We start from the raw sequence: 24,829 nt of genomic DNA, 5'->3' as shown, positions 1-24,829 counted from the left end.
GCTAGTCTATGGTATGATTGTTTGTTGTCCTACGGACTAAACCCCTCTGGTTTATATAGACACTAGAGGGGGCTAGGGTTACACAAGGTCGGTTACAAAGGAGGAGATATACATATCCGTATTGCCTAGCTTGCCTTCCACGCCAACTAAAGTCCCATCCAGACACGAGACGAAGTCTTCAATCTTGTATTTTCATAGTCCAACAGTCCGGCCAAAGGATATAATCCGGCTATCCGGATACCCCCCTAATCCAGGACTCCCTCACCAATTCTCTAGAAATCCCCAATTTCTTCATAGCTACTAACTATTCTCTATTCATACATAGCTACCTCATGTTTATCTCACTCCCATCCGACCCAAAGTCCGAAGAAACAAAGCACACCCAAATTTGCATACACATATATATCTCATTGTTTGACTTCTCTCCTTTGTGTTGCAATGTGTGTGCAGCTTCTGATCAGGAACACACTATTTCTGAACCAAAACAAGGTCACCGACGGCTGCATGGGGCGAGTCGCCGCAAAGCTCGAGTCGATGGAGCCCTGCTCTACCATCAAAGATAGGTGAGCTAGCTAAGCTAAGACGCTCCTTTCTTTCCAGCATCTGACATGATTTCTTCTTTAATTTTCTTCCAATTTTAGCTCAAGATTTGTCATTTGTGTTGTCCATGTTTGTGCATGATTAATTGGGTACAACAGAGGAGAAGGGCTTCATCACTTCATCGTGCCAGGAAAGGTGCGTGTTGCTAGGGTTCCACCTCCAGCCTCGGTGGCGCCTTCCATTGGTCCTACCGCCGTGCAACGGGTGGTGGCAATGTTTGGCATCGGCTACAAAACAGCGAAGGTGAGCTCCTCTCCTTTCAGCTCAAGATATGCTATGAGCTCGTGCCCGCCGAGCCAATGATTGCTTACCCACATGGACACATATCTCAATAGATTTTAGAATGCTCTGGAATCTAGAAATCGGTGTTACATCCATACCTCTAACACCGCCATTCCTTTGACCTTTGATAACAGAGTGTCCCTGCACTGTGACCACTATGACTGCGAATAAGCTCTTATTCTCCCTTGGAGAGGTGACTTGTTGTTTCGCATGGTCGGGTTCATACCTTTGGCTCAACTACAACCTATGTATGATTCCTTCTCGCGATTGAGCTTTCGAGAAGTTCTTGGCAATGGAGCAGAGAAGGAGAGTCTAGGTAAAATCGATTTACCACTTCGTCGTTATAGGTTAGTAAAAGGCCAAGGGTCTCCACGCCATGCTGTAAAAATCGCCAATTCCCAACATACCGTGTCATATATGCGAGCGAGGATTAAGGGATTGCGTTGATGATATCACTGGAACCTCGGAGCACGATCTCTTTATTGACAAGTCGTGCCAATAGAAACATTCTCGAGTCGTGACATGCTCAGTAATAACTGTTGACAAGACGACTCTGCTCCACCACAAATGGTGGCGGTTCGGTTCTCGGCCATTAAGTTGTGAGGGCTCAACCCACTCACCTGCCGTACCCACGTGGCAGGCCTTCACGCTTAAGCGAAAGAAGTCTTTGGACCAAGTAAAAATAAAACTACCTAAAGGAGGGCTTTGTTAAAGCAGGGCATCACACGGCGACCGAACAAGATATGGCGGCTCCAGAACCTTGGATCTAGACGCTGACGGGTTGTAGGCACCAAGGTGAGGCAACACATGTCCCCGCCACCACCGTCCGCCTTAAGGCCTCCTCCGAAGACGCCGAGGGAGGGAGTAGCTGAGACGAAGGCTAGCAACGAGGAAGCCTGCAACCTCCGGAGTGGTTATGTGTTTATAACCATGGGTGAACTGATTTTGGGTACCTTTTGGTATTTATCAAGTTAACTTGAATTACACATTAGCGACTGTTAGCTGGTTTACCCACTTTCCTATTTTCTTCTACTAGTTAATGTGTACGTGCAATGCACGTTAATTTGGAAGTATATTAAGTGCATGCGGATATTAAGTAGGATATTATTTGCGTGTTATTATATGATTAGCACTATATTTGGTATGAAATTAACTGCACGCTAAACGTGTTAAGCGCTCGACATTGAAGCAGTTTAGGTCATTGGATTGACATGATTTAATGGCCGAGATTAACGAAATCTGCCCATTTGGGTTTTTATATTGGTAATAGATAATATATAATAGATATAGATAAAAAAACAACGCAACCACGCACATGGGCTTCACGACGGGCACGACGCCACGCCTCCGCCTGCTAGTCTCCCTTTAATTGTCGGCACGTTCGTGTTTGGCTACTCATATTAGGCCTTATACAATGCAAGGTGCTTAGAAGTGGTGCTTGGAGAAACTAGTAAAGTGTGCATGTGCAACGCACGTCTCAACTAAAATACATATGAAATATAATAACTCTATCACTACGACTATTTAACCATGGTACATAGTAGATGTTTGTCTTGTATCAGAGACATCATTGTCACTATTTGTCCTATACCACGGACATAACTTCATAGCATGTTCTGTCTAAGAATTTTCATCATTGTATCCAATTTTAACTAAATATGAGTTATATTATTTCCAATCAAAAAATATATCAAGCTTATTTCCTTCTATTTGGTTCCTATTAATGGGTCATTACAGTAGCCACCGAAAAATAAATAAAAATTGATATGCAAGTGTGTGTATAGAGGTAATGGAAATAAGTGGTTTCCAAATAAGTCGGTATAATGACATAATTCATAAAAGTTCTAAGATACAAGCTTATGCATCTAAGGAACACAAACATTGCTATCACGACCTTTGACTTCTATGAAGGTGCCATAGGCCGATGATCCTTGGTTATAAAGATGACAAAATACACATGAAAATATGTAATATCATTTGAAACTTGCACTGTGTAAACTGAATTTTATCTGAACTAAAATTGACTGAGTTTCAAGTTGTGCTAGCATTGACTGAATTTTACCCATTGAAGGAAAAAACTGGGACAATACTACATATATACCACGTTGTGTTACCATTGTGAAGCAATCATCAGTGGCATCACAGAAAATCCCTCACTTCAACAAGGAGAAATAAAATCACAAAAAGTAAAGTATGTAGTATTACTATGGCCATGAGGCGAGGTGAGTCTTGTTGAGCAGGTAGAAGCAAATAATGCGGTCCTGCCTTGCAACCTTGAAGACCATCCTCCTCCACTTGGCCAACCGCTCACCGTCCATGTCGTCGATATTTACCGCGTCTTCCCCTTCCGCACACCCAATCAACTCTGGCAGCCATGAAGGCGACGACGGCTTCTGCCTTGCATATTGTGTGTGGTACCAAGCCGAGTTGCATTCTTCCCCATCTATAAAGGCAACCACATGTTGCGGTGAATAATGGTCACTCTGCAATACAACTAAGCAATAATTCAAACCGTAAACAAAAGAAGAATTAGGAATAATGTTGGTACCATGGCTGAAGATGTCAATCTGATGAACTAATTCACCATCAATTTGATAGGTCGTAATATCAACTGTCAAGAACCATCAAGTAAATAGAGTCATGAACAGTAAAACATAATCTTTCTGAACCGACTAACCTGAATACATTTTCTTAACTCTAAGATGAGCATTGAACATAAGCTTTGGAAATGAATTGACTCTTCAAAATAAAAGCGACGTTGCCAATTATTGATATGACAATCATCTAGTTGATGTATATACAACCAAATTCAAAACAATTTCATGTAGCCTATTCTACAGTATGCCAATAAAGAGAAGACAAATTTCTATGTACACCAACAGAAGGTAGACATATGTTTATTCCATTTGAGATTACAACAGGGATGATCTTTACAACCATGTCTCCACTTGAGAACAGTAGTTTATAAGAAAAGAAGTACAATAAACAAATATATATTTAGTGAGGAAGCAATGCATTAGAACTGAATCAATTGATAACAACATATAGCGAATGCTTGGAAATGCATGTGGACATAACTATTGACAGGAACAGATCCAACTTTATGGCTTAAAATCTATTAATATAAAAACACTCCCTTTGCTCTGCAAGATACTCCAGATATCCATTAAAATAATCATATATCGACTATAAGTCGCCTACAAAGAGAAACATCCGGATAGCTATTAGAAAGAACAAAGTAGTCTTGACTCTTGAATCACAAGGTAGGTTACAACCACAAGCATTACAGATAAAAATTATTGAGCATTAACCTCTCTATGTCGGGGACAAATGGAAGGATATATCTCATATAAGTTTGAATATATATTTATAGCAAAATTCAGTACAGGTCAAATTTAGTGGCTTCAGAAAAATATACGATTGATACATATAATTTTTTTGTGTGCTTACAAACAATACAAATCGGCAATGTATGCCAGACTACAAGTACATTACAGAGAGGTAAAAGCATCTTACATAGTTGTGTATGTTAACAGGAGCTTAATTTGTGAAGCATTTGTCAAGCGCCCAAGAAAATAACATGAAAATAGATCGAAGCACACATACCACCGAGGCTGGGTGGAATCTTGTCAATGCTGAATGCGACCTTCGACGGAAGATAGACTGGTCGAAGGACTTGGATATGTACAATATTCATAATACCTGAATCTTGTTAGAGATATACGGCATGCCTCTAAAGTATCAAAATTTGTTTCTGGACAGAAATACAATGAGATAGCACGCAGATCAGGAAACATACAACATAATATCACCAATCCGATGTAGATGAGTGATGAGTTCGCTGGATCTTCTCCTCCGACGACTTTGATGTAGTTTCCGCACAATAACACGTTCTCTGAAGAAATGTATTTTGCACAATAAAACATTTTCTGAAGAAATATTCTGCGCAATAACACATTTTCTGAAGAAATATTCTGCACAATAGCTAAAAAAATGCACAGTAGCTCAAAACATCTGCAGAACAACACATTCTCCACGATATCACTGCATATATTGTGTGCATATATCAGACCAATGGCATTTTTGTTGTTGAACTGTATCAACCTTCTTTTCTTTGCAAAGTGCATCAAGTGGAACATCATCTTCCGTGTGCTTGTAATTGCCACTTGACTGTGCCCAGTGAGAAACCAAATACATATTTCTTTGAAAGTGCATCGAGCACACAACACGCCAGCAGCAATGCATCAAACAACTCCACTTCTGAACAAGGCCTTGAATCAAGTATCAGACACCACACAAGCATTGATTCAAGACACACATAGATCCATCATGAGCTATTCAACACATTCTGGAAACTGCACATGTTTAACTGAATGCCCAACTCAAACCTGCTTAGCTCTGGGAAGATGGTTGGTTCCCACAAAGGCCAGCTGACGCCGCGCCGTTCAGCCCTAGCCGAGAGACGCGAGACAAGATTGGGGATAGAGATTGTGGGGTAGACTCAGTCCATCAGCCACGTGTGCCCTTCCGCTTGTCGTCGACCTTCGGCCGGCGCACCCCCTGCGACAACCGACCCCGCTCCCTCAACCCTTCTTGTCGCGCGTGCCCTACAGCGGCCGCTGGAGACAACAAATACAGGAGGAGCACATTGAGCGAGGGACATGACAGAGGCAAGAGCTTATCTGAACCCGCCGCCGTGCTCTCGTGTGTTCATTGAATGTCCATGCACAAACAATACAAAAGAAGGATTGAGAGGGAAAAAGATGGCATGGTTGCTACCTTCTAGGCACCCATGGATGGAGCCGCCCCTTTGCCGAGGAGATAGTGCTGGAGGAGGGCGGACTGGCAGCAGGGAGCACGGTGACGGCGGTGAAGAGACCGGTGTGGATCTTGAACCGGCAGGGGCTCCGCACCGCGGGCACACATGTAGCGTTGTTCGCCGGCGGCCACGCCGGGCGGAGCTAGCCTAATGCAAGGGTATGCAATGCATACCCAATATTTTATACAGAAAAGTTTCAGTATATATGCATTTATATAGTGTATGGCCATCAGTTACGTACAGCGCTGGAGACAAACGAAGCAGAAAACAATCCGGCTGCCACCTGGGGCCAACATACTAATTAGGCTGGTACTCTACTATCTATTGGGCCTTAAGTGCTTCCCGCTGGCCGATTAACCCCAAGTCGAGGAGATTAGGAGCCAGCCGAGTTGTGCGGTTCCAAGTTCCAATCGCAAAACCGGATATCGCCTAATTGCTGTGCCTGGATGAGGGCGCCGTCGTCCGTCGTGGATTAGGCTGCCGCCGGTAGATTGTCTCCCCAATCACCATTCCTTCATAGTTCGCAGCGACCCAGGCACACGGCGCATCGGGCATCCAGCAAAGCAAAGGCAAAGTCGTCAACATTAGTGTGCTAAATGCCTCGATCATCTGATCGTGGTTGGTTAGAGTTCTATCCATTTTTCATTAATCTTGATTTCTCCAAACTACCAATCGAGAATAGATCATTATTTTGGTTCCTTATGTGAAGAATAAGTTAAGAGACAAAACGAGGAATAATATTTAAATGATTGCTTGGTTAATTGTGAGCACAATTTTTTCATGAAAGAAAAGGAAGACACAATCATTTCTCGCTTTTGTTATGTTATTGTGATTCTTCTTGTTCTGCAATGTAACCAAATCACCGAAGACACATTTGCTACAAAGAAAAAATTATAGTTTAATTGGTATTATTGTCTACTCCCTTGGTCTCAAAATTTATACTAAAGCTGTACTAAATCAAAGGCAGTACTTTTGGGATTGGGGGGGTACATTTTTTTATGTCTTGCATTATTGTACACCAAAAATATATTTTTTGACTTCGCATACCCATGTCGAAAATCCTGGCTCCGCCACTGCGTGCGTCCATGTCCCCAGTGGCGGCCGACAACATGACGCATCAAGCATCACTGTAGGTCCATCATGGACACGAACACCGGGTGGCCGACGGGCCGGACACCACGGAGCATGCCGAGGTCATCGTCCCGCAGCTGCGGCTGCAACACATACATGTGAAGCCGCATGGAGGACATAAGGTGTTCGGCGTCGATCCCAGGCTGTAGCCGCGGAGGAGGCGACGTTCATGACGACCGTGCCTAGCCGGTGCGTCATCAGCGGCCGTATTATTCAGCGAGGCGCCCTAGGGATCCATGCGGCAGCTTGCCTACGACGTCAAGGAGCTTGCCGATGACCGGAAGCGGCCACGCCCCAGGACCCAGTTGGAAAGTGGCATCGGGATCAGAAACAAATCTGCCGCAATGTTTGGCCTGAAGGGCTGCATGCATAGCTCCATTATAGGGAGTGTTTGTTTCCAGAGACTTTTTTGTGTAGGGACTAGAAAAAGTCTCTCTTAGAAACTTTTTTACCAAACGGGAGGGACTTTTTAGGGACTAAACTAGGCATTTGGGACTAAATGAAGAAGACTCTCAAGGTGAGTCTTTTTTGGGACTTTTCCAACAATGCCCCTCCATGCATTCATTGGCCCGCCATCCCATGATGTTGTTTAATTGTTATTTCTCTATATACTAGGGGCAACATGGTCATTTAATAACCTCTAGGAAGGGACTAAGAACTTTTTAGTCTCTGGAAACAAACAGGGAGGGACTTTTTAGGGACTAGAGACTTTTTAGTTGGGACTAGACAAAGTCCTAGGACTTAACCAAACAGGGCCATAGTCTCAAGCTTTAATTGATTTCCTTGCATGCAGGCCATCAGTCAATCACCATCAAGGAAGAAAGGAAACCGCTCGAAATTTGCTCCTAGGATGTAGTGACCGTTGGGTCTTGGGTTGTCTGGCATGACGTGCGAGGGCAGGTCTGCCGGCAGAACATTTCATCTTAACCATTGAATTCACCGATGTAATATGGACAGTTGGATGTAATTTAGCCTGCTAGATCGGACGTTCATGATTTCTCCGTGTGTACTTCGCGGTGTGTCTATAGAAAAACTCATGTTTGCTTTTTTAATAGTAGTAGAGATAAACCAGACTTTTTTAAGCACCGATACTTATTTGTACAGGTTAGACGCTTAATTATGCGTCTCTTCCGTAAAAATAGGCACTGATGTTTCAGAAAAATCCGATTTATTTTTCTAAGCACCTTCCTAAGCATCTAGCATTGTAGTACAAGGGCTTAGGTATCTGCGAAAGTGGTCAGAACCGTTTTCACTTGAAAAAAAATTGTTTTCCTTTGTGTCAGTAAAAGAATAGACCGACGACTCAATGACAACTGTCCTTTTTTAGGGGAGACAACTGTCGTTATTGATTGAGGAAAATAACTGCTGTACGGGTACCAAGCTACAATAAACCTACACCGGCCCTCCGACCCGCACGCACGGCACCGCTCACCGGAAGGCGGGGCCACGTTGGGGGAGCCCGCGTGTCGGCGCCAAGCTCCACGCCACGTCCGAAGCGAGCCGCGCCACTGACACCTGGGCCGCGAGCCCAATCCCGCCGCGCCGACCTCCCACGCGCGAGCGATCCCGATCCGACGGCCGGGGGCGCTTCAAGGGCGGTCAAAGCGGGCCGGGTCGGGGTCCCGGTCGGTCGCCCACCCGTCTCGCAGACCCACGCAAGGCGAGGAGCGACTGGAGTAGCCCGGCCGTGGGCGCCGACTGGAGCTCGCCGGCGAAGGTGAGGTCCTTTCCCCGCTCCCGACCGCCTCTCCAACGCTGCTCCGCCTCCCCGCCCGCGCTCCTCCTCCCGCGGGGGTTCGTCCGCGCTGGGGCGTCCCGAGGGAGCTTTTTATTTTCCGTTTCTTGGGCCCGGGGAGAGGGGCCCCGGCGCCCCCAATGCAGCTCCCGGCCGGCCGCCGGGCGGATTTTGCTCGGGGGTCTCCCGCCCCCTCTTTTTCCCTCTGTCGGGGTGGGTTGCGTCCGCGCCGGGCGAGCAAGGCTAGGGTTTTACTTTACCCGCGACGGCGGCCCGGGGAGGAAAGATTTGGGGATTTTTCTGTACGTCCGCTCAGCGCGGATGGTAGCGTTGGTAGAAGGGGCGAGGCTGTTTCCCGTTCATTATCTGTGGCTTATGTTGTGCGGCAGGAGATTCTTGTTCCAGCACTTTAGCCTGTGTAATGCCCAGACGGATCTCGATCTGGAATTGGGGATGAGGAAGAGAGAAGAGAGTAGGTGAGAGACGTAGAGAAGGGGAAAGAAGGTTCAATCAATCACACGCTGCCTTTCTCCTTAGTGTTTCGTACATAAGTAGCCGCCCCTTCCTGGGCTTACCCTTACATGGCCTCCGGCCCACACCACATACGGGCCCCAAGCCCACACACACACTAGCGTTGCAGTTCAGCTAACTGACTGCACTAGTTCAGTCCGCCACTGATGCATCAGTAGGCGCGACATTGTCCTCCCCTTGAGATGAAGCTCCTTCCCAGATGCAGGCTGATGGATAGCGTTGGCGAAGAACGGTGTAATCTTCCCAAGTGGTGGCTGAAGTTGGCATGTTTGCCCACTGGACACGGAGTTGCACAACCGGTGCATCGCCTTCTTCATCATCCTCCGCTCCAAGATCGCCACTGGCTCCGTTTCACCCCCAGTGAGGTCGGGTACCCGCGGCAGCTCGGCGAAGACAGGACTGTAATCTGGAGTGAAGGGTTTGAGCTGGGAGACGTGAAATACCGGATGGATGCGGCTGTCTGGAGGCAACTGCAGGCGATATGCCAGGGTTCCAATCCGCTCTGTCACTTCAAAAGGGCCGAAGAACTTGTAGGAGAGCTTGCGGCACGGGCGGTTGGCGACGGTCGACTGCGCATACGGCTGCAGTTTGAGGAGCACGTTCTCGCCGACGTCGAAGGCGCGCTCCGCGCGGTGACGATCGGCTTGCTTCTTGAAGCGAGCTTGGGCGCGCGTGAGCTGGGCGCGCAGCATCTCGGTGTGTGCTGTCCAGTCCAGCTCCGGCGACGCCGCTTGATTGTGCAGAGTGGAGCTCAGGTGTGGTAGACCGCCCAGGTTCGGTTCCTTGCCGTACAGCGCCTTGAACGGCGAACAATTGAGCGAGGAATGATGAGCGGAGTTGTACCAGAATTCTGCTGCAGGGAGCCACTTGCGCCATTGCCGCGGCGTGTCGTGCACCGCGCATCGCAAGTACATCTCGAGGCACTGGTTGACACGCTCTGTCTGGCCGTCCGTCTGCGGGTGGTACGCCGTGGAATAGAGCAGCTTGGTTCCCGCGGCGGCGAGCAGTTCCCGCCACATGGCGCTCGTGAAGATCTTGTCACGATCCGAGACGATGGAGTGAGGAACCCCGTGCAGCTTGATGACATGCTCCCAGAATGCGCGGGCGACTTGCGCAGCGGTGAAGGGGTGGTGAAGCGGAATGAAGTGTGCGTACTTGGTCAGACGATCGACGACGACCATGATGGCATCAGACCCCTCTGATTTGGGTAGCCCCTCGACAAAATCCATAGTCAGATCGTGCCATGGTTCCGTAGGAATGGGTAGGGGTTGTAGCTTGCCTGCGGGGTGCGTGTGCTCGTGCTTGGCATGCTGACAGACGGCACACTGACGGACAAAATCCTCCACGGCGCGCTTCAGTCCAGGCCACGCGAACAGTTTCCGGACACGATGGTACGTCGCTGTTGCACCGGAGTGGCCCCCAACAGCGCTGTGATGCAGTGCGGCGATCAACTTGGTCTGCAGCGCGGAATTGGCTCCAATCCACAGACGCCCACGCTGCCTGATCACGCCGTTCTGAAGTGTTCGCCCTTGATCATCTGTGGTGGTGAGTGCCAGCTTGGTCAGGAGTTCTTGTGATTCTGGGTCTGTTTCGTAGGAGTTGGCGACTTCTTGTAACCACTGGGGCTGACAGACTGATAGCGCATCCAGTGTCAACAGATGTCCCACCCTGGATAGCGCATCAGCGGCACCATTGTCGACGCCTTTCTTGTACCGAAAGGTGAACTGCAGGCCCACCATCTTGGACATGGCTTTGCGCTGCAGCTCCGTCACCAGCTGTTGATCCCCAAGCATGCAGAGGCTCTTGTGGTCGGTGACGATTTCAAACGGCGCGCGCTGCAGGTAAGGTCTCCACTTGTCGATGGCCATCATAACGGCCAAGAACTCCTTTTCATACGTGGAGAACTTCTGATTCTTGATCCCCAAAGCCTTGCTGAGGTAGGCGACGGGGTGGCCATCCATTGCTTGTTTCAGCATGTCGAACGCCTGCTGGGCCTTGGCGCTCCACTCGAATCCCTTCTTGGTCAGGAGCTGGGTGAGCGGCTTCGCGATGATGCCATAATGTGGGACAAACTTGCGGTAGTAGCCGGTGAGGCCAAGAAAACCACGCAGTTCAGTGGGTGTAGAGGGCACCGGCCACGCCTGCATCGCGCTCGTCTTGCTTGTGTCCGTGGCGACGCCGTCCTGTGAAATGACGTGGCCCAAGTACTCGATGCTTTCCTGGGCGAATGAACACTTGGACGCCTTGGCAAACAGTTGGTGTTCACGTAGCAGGTCAAGTGTGAGGCGCAAGTGTTGTTCATGTTCCTGTAGATCACAGCTGAAGACCAATATATCGTCAAGAAAAATGATGATGAACTTACGGACATAGCGGCCGAATATGCTGTTCATCAGACACTGGAAGGTTGCCGGCGCGTTGCAAAGGCCAAATGGCATCACTCTGAATTGATAGTGCCCGTGGTGGGTTTTAAAAGCAGTTTTTGCTTCATCCTCCTCATGCATGTGGATCTGGTGATACCCTGCACGGAGGTCGATCTTGGAGAAATATTTTGCTCCCGCAAGCTCGTCCAGAAGTTCATCCACAATGGGCAGTGGAAATTTGTTCTTCACCGTCGCAGAATTCAGTCGACGGAAGTCAACACAGAAACGCCAGCTCCCATCCTTTTTCTTCACAAGCAGGACTGGTGCGGCATATGGACTCATGCTGTGCACAATGACACCTGATTGTAACATCTCCTGTACTTGCTGCTCGATCTCATCTTTCTGCACTGGCGAGTAGCGGTATGGTTTGGTGTTGATGGGTGCAGTGCCTGGCTCCAGGTGTATGCCGTGGTCATACTGACGATGAGGAGGCAGGGACTTGGGTTCAGCAAACACATCTTGATATTCAGAGAGCACTTTCTGAATCCTGGGAGGTATCGGTTCAGTATCCCCTTTCTCTGACGGCTCGACAGTGACCAGAGCTGCTGTCCATATGTCATTGGCGACCTCCATTCGGTGAAGTTCATAAGCATCCAGTACGGCCGTGGGGGAGAGATTGGTGGTGCGAACCCCTTGCAGTTGCACCGTCTTGCCCTCTGTTTCGAATGATATCCGCTTTAATTTCCAGTGACAGTTCATCGGGCTGTGGTCAGAGAGCCAATCCATTCCCAGCACTGCGTCATATGCACTCAACTGCAACACCCGTAGATCAGTGTGGAACGTGTGTCCTGGCACTTGCCATGCCAATTGCTTCACCATCTTGTTGCAGTGCAAGCGTTGGCCATTTGCTACCCGAACGGAGACGGGCGACAGTGGCTGGGTGTCGGCTGCAATGCGTTGAATGAACGCTTCGCTAACAAAGCTATGAGAACTGCCCGAGTCCACCAGGAGCAGCATCACTTGATCTCCGACTTGGGCGCGAAGACGAACGGTGGACGGCGCGTCTTCGCCGGAAATTGCGTGCTGCGATAAGGTACAGCACTCAGGCTCGGGCAGGGCCGGTTCATCGAGCAATTGCAGCGCGTGCACGGTGTCATCCGAGAGGATCTCGCCGAAATCGCCCACCTCAATCATCAGTATTTGTCCCGTGCGCTTGCACTGATGTTCGCGGGAGTATTTGTCGCCGCAGCGAAAACAAAGCCCATTGGCTCGTCTGAAGTCGCGCAGTTGCCGCTCGCGTGTGTACTCGTCGCCGCCCGGTCGTGGGGGAGGCGCTGCATGAGCTTGGTTGGTGTTGGTTGTCGCTGGAGGTGGCCTGCCCACTGGGACAATGCGCGGGCGCTGCAAACGTTGCTTCTCCAGTTCTTCTTCCTGAATCCTCGCGAAAACAGCTGCGCGTGTGATGCTTGTTGGGGCTTGCAAACGGACGCCCAATCTCAGTTCATCCTTCAGACCGAGAAGGAACTGTGAGATGAAGAATTGTGTGCTCAGGGTCGGATCCAGAGACAATAGGTGGTACATGGAGGTCTCGAATTGCTGTCGATACTCTTGCACGCTCCCAGTCTGACGCAATTGCACTAGCTGATGCATCTGCGCTTCGAATTCTTCAGGTCCAAACTCTGCTTCCACTGTGGTTCTGAAGGCGGGCCACGACAGAGCAGGGTGCGTCTGTTTGTACGCCTGAAGCCACATGGCCGCAAGCCCATCCATATACAGGCCGGCGGTGGCGACCCAACTGTGCTGCGGCACCCGGTAGAGCTCGAAGTAAGAGAGACACCGCTCTAGCCAGATGCGCGGTGCGTCGCCGTCGAAACGGGGGAAGTCATGCTTGGGCGGCTTGGTGTAATGCTCGGCGCCCCGCTCGTACGCCGTGGGAGAGTTTTGCAGCAGCAGGGGCGGCCCGTGGTTGACGAGCCGGGCGAACGGCAGCTGCGCTGCGCCCTCCGTGTAGAGTGGTGGTGGCGGGGGTGGACGGGTCATCGTAGGCGGAGGTGGTGGCGCGGGGTGGGAGGGGCCTGAGGTCGTCGACGCTCCGGACACAGATGCCCCGAGATGGCTTGTCGCGGCGGGATCGACAGGCGGAGGGGATTTGCGGGCCTCATCCACATCCGCCTGCGTCAGATCGATCTGCTTCGCCAAGTGCTTGAGCTCGTTGGAGACTTGGTCGTTGTAGGCGACTTGTGCGTGGTGGCGCTCGTTGGCGGTCTTCTGGTGGTCGTCGAGGCGGCGCAGGATGGTCTCGAGGAGGCCCTGCATCTTGTCGGTGGTTTCCGTCATCGCATCCAGCACGCGGCGGGTCTGCGCGGAGGGCTTGGACGGTGCCGTGGTCGCGATCCAGATCAAAGCGAACCCCAAGTAGGATTTCGAGCGAGCGCGCCGGGACGGCTCGCACCTAGCTCGGTGGGTGTTACCGCCTGATCGAGGAAGCGGCGACGGCGACGGGTGGTGGCGGAAAAAATTTCGGGAAGGCTCTGATTACCAGATTGTAATGCCCAGACGGATCTCGATCTGGAATTGGGGATGAGGAAGAGAGAAGAGAGTAGGTGAGAGACGTAGAGAAGGGGAAAGAAGGTTCAATCAATCACACGCTGCCTTTCTCCTTAGTGTTTCGTACATAAGTAGCCGCCCCTTCCTGGGCTTACCCTTACATGGCCTCCGGCCCACACCACATACGGGCCCCAAGCCCACACACACACTAGCGTTGCAGTTCAGCTAACTGACTGCACTAGTTCAGTCCGCCACTGATGCATCAGTAGGCGCGACAGCCTGTTGGAGGGATCTGTCTCTTGTGTGATTCTTGTTCTCAAATCCATCTTTTTTTAATCAAATAGTAGTTTTTTTATGTGCATTCCATCACATTGTTAATTTTAGTTTCTAAGCTTGATGCCAATAAGCAAGGTTCTTCAAGGTGTTGGTGGTAGATTCTTATTCTAGCACTTTAGCTGTAGGAGGGATCTGTCTTTTGTGTGTGCATCTAGTTTCAGCTCCTGCTTGTACTCACATCCCCTATTTTAAAAAGAAATATTAGCTTTTTTTATGTGCATTACGCCATGGAGTGTTGTAAGTTGGTGGTAGGTTGTGAGTGTGAATGTTTGTGATAAATTTTGTTTCCTAGGCTTGATTCGAAGATTATAGTCTTGACGAGTCGGTCACTAGTTCTTGGTGAGAGCTGATATAGGCCAAAAAAGCAGAAGGATCACCTCTGGTGTTAGAAATGTCTAGCCTTAGATGACTCCACTAGTTGCAGAAGCTAAAAAAGCGGTAACTTTTGATCCCCGCTAGTTGAATTTGATAAGCTGCAGGACGACCTAACTTCGATGTCCAAACGGACATTGCAGAATATTTTTGACGCCTTTCATAGTTCCTTGTTAGTGATTTAAATTCCTGGTGATTTCTTATCACATTTAAAAGAAAAAATATATTTTTTCCTTTCTCTGCTGTGCAATAAAAATACGTCCTTCGAATTTCACATGATTATCTTGCTATGTCAATTTCTGTTCATTAGACTGACCCTATGACGAGATTTTTGCTCTAGTGTTGAGATTTACAATTTTAAATCAGGACATTATTGAGCTGTTGGTTCATAGACTCTCTGCTTTGAGAATTTTTTATGTTGACAGGTTCCTTATTGTCTTGCATGGCTTCCAAGTATTTACTGGTATAAGCACACTTTAAATTTTCCAGCTAAAAGATTTGAAGATACTCGGTAGCACGCATCGAGTGGTGTTCTTTGCCAATAAGCAAGATCCTTCAAGGTGATGCTTGAGTTGCAACACTGCTGATCTCCATGTCTGTGGCTCCACACTTCAATCTTGGACTTGTTCCCAGGGACATGAATGGTGGTATTCCAGTTAGTTCTGCAAATTCCTCTGGGCCAAGTATTGGTGTTAGCTCTTTGGTGACCGATGGCAACTCATCACTCTCTGGAGGTGCCCAGTTTCAGCATAGTACGAGCATGAATGCTGACTCATTCATGCGCCTTCCTTCCTCACCGATGTCATTTTCATCCAATAACATATCTGGCTCTTCCGTCATTGATGGGTCCACCATGCAGCAAAGTCCACCCCAAGAGCAGATGCAGAAGAGGAGATCATCTAGTGCAACATCACAACCTGGAATTGAGGCTGATGGTGCATTTCATGGGCAGAAGAAACCAAGGGTTGATATTAGGCAAGATGATATCCTGCAACAGCACTTGATTCAGCAGCTGCTCCAAGGTCAGAGTTCTCTTCATTTCCAGGGCCAACATAACCCACAGCTTCAAGCATTAATCCGGCAGCAGAAACTGGCACATATTCAGCATCTACAGCAGCATCAGTTGTCGCAACAATTTCCTCAGATTCAGCAATCTCAAGTTGGCATACCTCGACAGCCGCAGTTGAGGCCGCCGCTAGCACAGCCTGGGATGCAACTACCTGGGCCTGTTAGGACTCCTGTCGAGAGCGGGCTTTGTTCTCGAAGGTTAATGCAGTATTTGTATCATAAGCGTCAGCATCCAGAGGTGAGATTCTCTTCATTATATACATTGATTAGAAGACATGAGCCATTGAAAGATCAGCTTACTCACATATTGTCTTGTAGAATAATCCCATAACATACTGGAGGAAGCTTATTGATGAATATTTTGCACCACGAGCAAGAGAAAGATGGTGTGTGTCATCATATGAAAAAAGAGGGAATTCTCCAATTGCTATTCCGACAGCTCAGGTTAGTTGACAGTTTTCACCTGAAATTTCTGTCGAATACTCGAAAGTTGCCATGTCCAACATCACTTTCATATTGATGTTCAAAATAAAGTTATTTAACATCTCCTTAAGGCTCTGCTAGGATCATTGAACACTTTGATTATGAAGTATCTGTGATGGTAGTGAGCAAGGGTAGTTATCCTTCTATGGTAGATAAAATCTATGAAATCATCTATCACATGGTCATATTTCTCCTTGTTACAGGATACATGGCGTTGTGATATTTGTAATACACATACTGGGAAAGGATATGGTAAGTTGATTTCTGGCTAAGTTTGCTCAATCCTTCTCCATGGCTGCTTCTGGAAGATGAATGCTGTTTTCTTATGGGATTATTCTGTAATAATCACCAAATTCAGTGTTCTTGTAGTTCGTGCGAAAACAGTTAAGCACGATAACTTGTATAGGTTCTGTTACTCAAGCATGCTATAATTTTCTTTAGTTGTAAATAACACCTTGTCATAAGGAACTCTTGGAAAGATGGTAGTGTTGCAGTGTGTGGTTTTGGCATTGCATTTTGCTCCTCCTGTTTTGTTTATGTAATCCTGCACTTTGCTCCTCCTGTTTTTTGGTGTACACCTTAACATCTCCTTTTCGGGCTCTTTATGTTTTGCTCCTTCAATGTGTTATTCTCAGACTAGAAAACACACATGTGCATGTGCAATGCGCATTTACATATCTTATGTTTTGTATAGTATATAGTATATACTCTCATATGAAAGAAACCCATATCTAAAATATAAGTCACCTAATTTTTTGGGACTTATTCTGCCATAAACATCCCCAAAGCAAAAAAGAAGGATAGTAGGCTAAAAAATAAGTACACCCTCTGATACAAAGTTGTACTAAGTCAGCGACAATTAATATGGATCAGAGGGAGTAGTAATCTTCTTTTTGTTTGCAAAAAAATTTAGTAATCTGGAGGCCGTTAATAGTGTAAAAATATTTGTGGACGGTTCAAATCGGAAGTATACCAGCGGCCTAACTTGTACTTTACTCTGTAGATATTTTAGTTCATTTTCTGTATTTATTTCAAAATGTATCTCTTTGAGCTTACCCCCTTTCATTTCTTATATCCATCTTACAGAGGCTACCTACGAAATACTTCCTAGACTCTGTCAAATTCGATTTGACCATGGTGTTGTAGATGAATATCTATTCCTTGACGTGCCCAATGAATTCCGGTTGCCCAATGGATTACTTCTCCTGGAGCATACCAAAGTTGTTCAGAAGAGCATCTATGATCATCTACATGTTACGCACGAGGGGCAACTGAGAATAATATTTACTCCGGAACTAAAGGTATGTTGCTAGATGTAGTAGCTTGCCCATGCCATGGCACCCATGTCTTGGGTGCCTTATTTTGTGGACCATTCGTGAGCATCTGGATGTTACAAATGAGGTACAAACAAGAACCATTCTTATCTGCTGATTGCTGCCTATGCAGATTATGTCTTGGGAGTTCTGTTCACGACGGCATGACGAGTATATCACTCGCAGGTTTCTAGCACCGCAGGTATTAGACGCTCTTCCTGTTTTGCACATTCGAAAATCATCTGTTCTTTTCTTCGACATTTCTCTATATATGTTTTTTAACTATGTAGCAGTAGCAAGTGTGTACCTAATTATAAATCTGAATCTGTGTGATAATCACACCCTCATATTCTCCTGCTGGACAAGTCTACAAATCACTTTTTTAAGAAAACACAAAAGATTTTTGCGTTTCATTTCATTAAAGAGGAAGGGTTTGAGTTACAATCCTCCTAGGAGGCAATTAGCCAATTACAGAGCCAAAATATGAAATCAGTGGACGTCCCAGGTCTGGGGGATGACAGCCCCAAGTCCGAGCGCACTGCCGCAAGCCCAAAGGGCTGCCTCTTCCTTGATCTTCGTCACCAGGGCATGGACCGAGGGGCGGCCTCTGTCAAAGGCACAGTTGTTCCGGTGCTTCCGAAGCATGCAGGAGATGAGTAGAGCCGCGGAGGCGAGACCTTTGTCCATTGGCTTGGGGGTAAGCTGCCGCGCGGAGTGCCACCAAGCGTTGAGTGATGTCTCGCTGTCGGGGGGTGGGTGGCAGGGTATCCTTAGCCAGGCCAGAATCTCGTACCATACCTGATGAGAGAAGGGGCAGGCGAGGAGGAGGTGGTGCTTGGTCGCAGAGGGGGCAAGGCGGTCCACGGTCCACACCGATCAAGGTGGGCCAGCCAGTGGAAGAACCTGTCACGTGGTTTACAAATCACTTGGACATGGAAAGTTCTGATGCTTTGGCAGTTGCTCTGGATGAATTCACGAAGGAAGTCGAACAGTAATGCTGCTCATAATCATATTGACTCGCACATTGCTTATTCTTTGTAGAATGAGCTGGTTTCTTCTCCTGAAATCCCATGTATTACTAGCAGCTTTTGTTTGCTTTGGTCTGCAGAATATGGTTTTTCATATGTGTAATATCGATCTTTATGGCCAAGATGAGTTTTTTGTGTGCCTTTTCTATGTTAGAAGATACTGGTAATCTGGTATTGTTTCTTTTCTACGATTTTGTGCAAAACCATCGTACCATGGGTGGTATACCTCCATATTGCATTTTCTCATGTTAACTTACTAAATAGTTACCATTATATATGTTGAGCTAATAGCGCCAGATTCTAATTAATGAAATGCTTGGTGATTGGAACGAGCCATGCCAGGTTTGTTTTCAACCAGCTGTCTAAGAGTACTGGTTCTTTGTTGGAGAACAGGCTGTGTAGAAAAAAAACGATATTATTGACTACATGAAATTAGCTATTACGTGTTATGGCTGCTGAATTTTGGAATCATTATTGGCACAAGCTATTTCTTGTTTTGCTATGTTTTGAGGAACTTAAGTTGTTTAGCATAGTGAGACTGCTTTTCTTTTCCTCATCTGCTGCTTCAAGGTGCAAAGTGTGGATACGACATTTTTGTTACTCTAAAAGCTTGTGTTTTGGTCAATTTCAGTCTTTTGATGTGTGGCTTCTGCTTTCCAGGCAATTATGCAAGACCAGTCTGCAAACTATAAATCTTTTAATTTTGGCACCTTTGTATTTTTCTTAAATACATGCTTCTATTTTATCAGGTTAATCATCTGCTGCAAATTGCCCAGAAGTATCAAGCTGCTGCCAATGAAAGTGGGCCTGCTGGGGTATCGACCAATGATGCACAAGCCATTTGCAACATGTTAGTAAACCCAGCATGCATCGCTACTGTATAATTCATTTGCTTCTTACAGTTCCTTTTGGCATTATAAATCACAGACATATGTATTTCATTCTGTATAAGATCTAGCTTTCTGTTATATTCTAATCAATGTGAGGAATTTTTTTTTTTGGTTGTTCTCAAAGGTTTGCGTCAGCATCACAACAACTAGCGAAAAATCTAGACCACCACAGCTTAAATGAACATGGGCTTTCTAAAAGATATGTTCGGTGCTTGCAGGTAACTAGAGTCCCCTTTGTAGTATTTATCCATCTTTTCCCTCGATATTATCTGAAAATTACTTTGATCTTTTACTTAGTTATATTGGATGCTTCTTCCCCTTATATGATTCTGTCTACAGTGTGTTGATTGCTTGTGTGCTCTTCTCAGATATCAGAGGTGGTGAATAACATGAAGGACTTGATTGATTTCAGCCACAAGAACAAGCTTGGCCCTATAGGTATGACCATGCACATTCACCAATCAGCATCATCTTAAGTGTTCACCTGGGTGCTGAATTATATTTTTGTAAAACAGTTTCTTCATGACCAATGATTTGTCTGTAGTTTGCATCAGACTGTAGAACTAGTCATACTATTTGTGTTCACTTCTTTAAAAAACAGCCGATCTTTTTCCCTAGAAGATTCAGCGATGCTCAGCTCTTCCTGTTTCGACCAAGTGATCTCTGGTGTAAATTGCTTAATGGTTTGCCTGTAACTGCAGAGAGCCTGAAGAACTATCCCAGACAAAACGGGCCAAAGCTGACAATGCACAACATGCTTGAGGCAAAGGGGGCCAACACAGAAATTAGCACCCATGGGAATAGCGAGGCCCCAGGTGTCAGAACCGTTTGTAGCAGTCCGCAGAATGCCGTGGCACAAAATAACTACCAGAATATGCTGAGAAGCTCAAGTGCAAACCAGGGTTTGCTTCAGCAGGAGGCGTCACAAAATGCCGCGGCACTGAACAATTACCAGAACATGCTTAGAAGCTCAAGTGCAAACCAGCTTCAGCAGGAGGCGTCGCAGAACGCTGCGGCGCTAAACAATTACCAGAACATGCTCAGGAGCTCGAGCGCGAACCAGAGCTTGCTTCAGCACGAGGCATCGAGTATGTTTAAAGGTCCTACAGGAATGCACAATGGCGTTCAGCTGGAAGTGTCCAGATCTTTCCGTGCGGGTCAGCTCGGGCAGTTCCAGCAGCATCCCATGTCGTTTCAGCAAGCCATGCCCCAGCATCAGCAGAATAGTTTCGGGGCTGGTGCGAGCACACAGTACCAGCAGCACCTTATGCAGCAGCTGCTGCAAGAAGCCAAGAGTAGCAACAGCCGTGTAATGGCGCAGCAGCAGCAGCAGCAGCAGCCTCCTAGCGTGTCGGGACCCGTGAACACCAACAAACCTGCTAGTGGAGACCAGGCACATCAGATGAATAACGGAGCCGTGAAGGGTGCCGCTCAAACGGGTACGACAGGGCCCAGCAATCTGATCAACAGTGGAGCCGGCATCGTCCAACGATGCAGCAGTTTCAAGTCGGTGAGCAGCAACCCAGCTGCTGGCGTGGCCGCTTCCGGCAACACAGCGAGTCCTAAGGCAGCGGAATCCATGCACGAGGAGGACGAGCTCGACCATCTCATCAGCAGCGAACTCGCAGAGAGCGGTCTGTTCATGGGGGAGCAGCAGGGTGGCGGCGCGTACTCGTGGGACATGTGACGGAGGGACCGCTAAATCTCTCAACCTAAAGTTTCTCTCTACTCCCTAAGTCGTGCTTGATGTAAAATCGCCGCAAGTTATTCGGAGTTTTTCTTCTTTTCTGTTAAGCTTTCGTGTCGCTGACCGGAACAGTTTCTGATGATCATGCACTGATTGAACCTTCAGTTGTGTGAGTGTGAGGGATCTGGCTGGGAAAGTTGTTGAGAGTAGTACACTGCAACCCAGTGTTATCAAGCAAGGAATGTCATGCTCTGTGTTGTCATTGTGCTGCATTCTTACTGATTTTCTTCTGGCCCTCGGAAATAAATATAATCTCTTATTTCCTTATTGGTTTTCAGTTCGAATTGCCTCAAGTTCCTATTCCGGTAACTGGGCCTAGCTCTTGACAAAAAATCCCCTAAAAGAAAAGACAAAAAAGAAAAAGAAGAATGGCTGCATGGCGTCACCATAGGTTTGTGATTTCGTTGCATAACTAGTTGAACATGTTCGCGTATGTGTCAGGCCATGTATACTCGCAAAGAGAAAATAACCATGTAATTGCCGCTTTGCTTTCGTGCGTGCGTGCGTGCGTGTGTTTTGGGCTTTCAGTTTCACCGAATGGAACTGTTTTCGACGATGATACAGTGACTGGCCGATGGAACCTTCAGTTACGCGAGAGTGTGATTGATCTGGCTTAGAAATGCGGGAGCACCCAAGTGCTATTACCCATGGAATGACATGGTGGGGTTGTCATTTGTGATGCATGCCTACCTGATTATATTATAGCCCTCATAAGAGGATATGCTTTTCCTTTTTCTTCTCAATTTTCAATCGAATCACCTGTTTAAACTATATTCCCTTATTGATCGACCAGTAGCAAGATGCAGATTTCTTAAGTCACAACATGATCTGGAGTAATATAAGTTGGATACCTTTTTTTCTTTCGAAAAAGGGGTATGCCACAGCCTCTACATCTGAATGATGCATACGGCTAATACTATTAAAAAGCAAAATATCCAACAACAGTCTCCAAGTCTCGACCAATAAAGGTAAAAGGCTCCACCAGAGCTAAACAGAAATAAAGAAAAGCCACAACCGGCTGGCATAGAAAGAGAATAGCACTACATGTCTATCCTATTACATGACCGTCATCCAAACCGGTTGAAAATACCCCGTGCTACCATCTCTCATCGGGTAGACGCAGTAACCAAACGCTCCCTGGCCTTCGTCGGAGTGAGTAGCGACCACATACGGATCAGCGCAGTGGCCCTGAATATAACCTGCAAAAAGTGAATATTTGTTGTTCTGTTAAAAACCAAATCATTTATGCAATTCCAGACTGCCCATAATAAAGCACACACTCTCACATGAATGAGTCTCGTAGTCTCAAAATTTATCCCATCTAGCCACGTCCCAAATAACGTATTGATGGAATTCGGTGGAGTGATGTTAAAAGCTATGTGGACCGACCGCCACAATTTTTTTGCCAAAGGACAATCCAGAAAGAGATGTTTGATGGATTCGTGTTGGTCGCAGAAACTACATCTGGTAGATCCTGTCCAATTGCGTTTTGCTAGATTATCATTCGTTAAAATAACTTGTTTATGCACAAACCATATAAACACTTTGATTTTCAAAGGAACTTTGGCTTTCCAAAGATGTTTCGATCGAGGAATCGCACTAGAGTTGATAACATCCAAAAATTCGCCATTCTTAGTTAGTTTCCAGCACAATTGATCTGGCAGTTGAGACGGCTGAACATCCATTAATCTTCAGGCAAGATTGAGCCACGCTTCCCAACGGGTCCCCACTAGCGTCCTCCTAAACTGGATATTAAGCAGAATGGACTGCATCACTGTTGCAACGTAGGCATCTCTACGCTGAACGATGTTATACAAGGAAGGATATTGGAGTGCGAGGGGCGTTTCCCCTAGCCATGTATCCTCCCAAAACCTTGTAGCAGTACCGTTTCCCACTATGAATCTTGTCCTATTGAAAAAGAGTGATTTAACTCTCATCAGTCCTTTCCAAAAAGGCGAATCAGTCGGCCTCACTGTCACCTGGGATAAGGTTCTGGAGTGAAGGTACTTGTTCTGCAAGATCTGAGCCCAAGTGGCCTCCGTCTCGACAGAAAGCTTGAACAGCCACTTGCTAAGGAGACATCTGTTCTTCACTTCCAGATTCTCAATACCAAGACCCCTTGGTTTTTCGGCCTACATATTATATCCCATTTAGCAAGTCTGTATTTTCGCTTAACATCATCACTCTGCCAAAAGAATCGTTATCGATAGAAATCTAACCTCTTCCGGACTCCCACCGGAACCTCGAAGAACGAGAGAAGAAACATGGGCATACTCGTGAGGACCTAATTAATTAGAATTAATCGTCCTCCGTATGACATCAGCTTGCCTTTCCAACAACTCAATTTCTTCTTAAAGCGATCCTCAATACACTTCCATTCTCTGTTAGTTAGCTTACGATGGTGAATTGGTATACCTAAATACGTAAAAGGTAGAGCCCCCAATTCACATCCGAACAATTGCTTGTACGCATCTTGTTCATCATTAGCTCTTCCAAAACAAAACAACTCGCTCTTGTGGAAGTTAATCTTTAACCCGGACAATTGTTCGAACAAGCATAACATGAGCTTCATGTCGCGGGCTTTAGCCAAGTCGTGCTCCATAAAAATGATGGTATCATCGGCATACTGTAAAATGGATACACCTCTGTCTACTAAGTGCGGGACGAGGCCTCCTACCTGACCTGCATCCTTGGCCCTTCCTATAAAAATTGCCAACATATCAGCCACTATGTTGAAGAGGACAGGAGACATCGGATCCCCTTGCCTCAGTCCTTTGTGTGTTTGGAAATAGTGTCCTATGTCATTGTCGGGGGTTGGGTGCGACATATGCCAAAGGATGGCTTATCATGGTGGGAGCGAGTAGAACGTCGCCGGTGCTCGGAAGCGGGATTAGACATAGACATGAACGTCGGCGTACTTTACCCAGGTTCGGGGCTCTCCTAGGAGATAACACCCCTAGTCCTGCTCTACGGGGTCTCCACATGATCACTAAGGCCAAGTGAGTACAAGGGTGCTCCTCGAGCTGTATGCTGAAGGTAGGAGAAGGCAAGGCTAGCTTTCTCCTACCTATATCTCTGGTCTAGTTCTAATGGGTCCGAACCCTTTGCATGGGTGCCCTGGGGGGTTTATATAGGACTACCCCCTAGGGGTACAAGGGTAATATGACTGGGCGTAGGCCCAGCTGTCAGTCTCTTCGGCCGCCGACTTCTCCGTCGACTGCTGGGGCCCGCCGATCGGGGGGCCTCGCCGACTGGTCTGGTACGGAGCCGACAGGCCGTACCTGCCGCTTGGGGGTCTTGCCGGCTGCTGATCACTGTGTCGCGCTTCTAATGACGCAGGCTTGGTCGAAGGACCATGGCTACAGCACCGCCGTCATGGCGGGCGATTACTGTAGCCACTCCCCATCTAGTCTGGTTAATGGCGCGTGGGGCCTGTGGGAGGACCAGGCCGACTCCCATCGGGTCCGATTGGTAGGGCTCTTCGCCGTCTTCTGGACTCTCGCTGACTGGTGCCCGTCGTCCTTGGGCCATACAGACAGGCCGTCGTGGGAGCAGGACTCCGCCTGCTCGTGGTGACGTCAGGGCTG

The 24,829-nt window shown here is 47.4% G+C and overlaps 1 protein-coding gene across 2 annotated transcripts; it reads left to right on the top strand.

Moving 5' to 3' along the window:
- The first annotated feature begins 8,434 nt into the window (after positions 1–8,434).
- On the top strand, positions 8,435–21,447 carry LOC119330559 (probable transcriptional regulator SLK2). 2 transcript variants are annotated; one of them, XM_037603672.1, is made up of 10 exons: positions 8,435–8,549; positions 15,139–16,019; positions 16,100–16,225; positions 16,468–16,516; positions 17,351–17,565; positions 17,711–17,779; positions 19,355–19,455; positions 19,620–19,713; positions 19,864–19,933; positions 20,197–21,447. In XM_037603672.1, exons 2-10 carry the CDS (start codon positions 15,306–15,308, stop codon positions 21,180–21,182), a joined length of 2,424 nt encoding a protein of 807 aa, XP_037459569.1. In that variant the 5' UTR covers positions 8,435–8,549; positions 15,139–15,305; the 3' UTR covers positions 21,183–21,447. The 2 variants fall into 2 exon arrangements, with proteins under 2 accessions (XP_037459569.1, XP_037459568.1); XM_037603671.1 differs by having other exon boundaries at positions 8,436–8,549; positions 15,203–16,019.
- Positions 21,448–24,829: the final 3,382 nt, after the last annotated feature.

The sequence above is a fragment of the Triticum dicoccoides genome, chromosome 7A (assembly GCF_002162155.2).
Source record: "Triticum dicoccoides isolate Atlit2015 ecotype Zavitan chromosome 7A, WEW_v2.0, whole genome shotgun sequence".
NCBI lineage: Eukaryota > Viridiplantae > Streptophyta > Magnoliopsida > Poales > Poaceae > Triticum > Triticum dicoccoides.
Note: the sequence above shows the minus strand (reverse complement) of the source record. Positions and strands in the feature narration are given on the sequence as shown.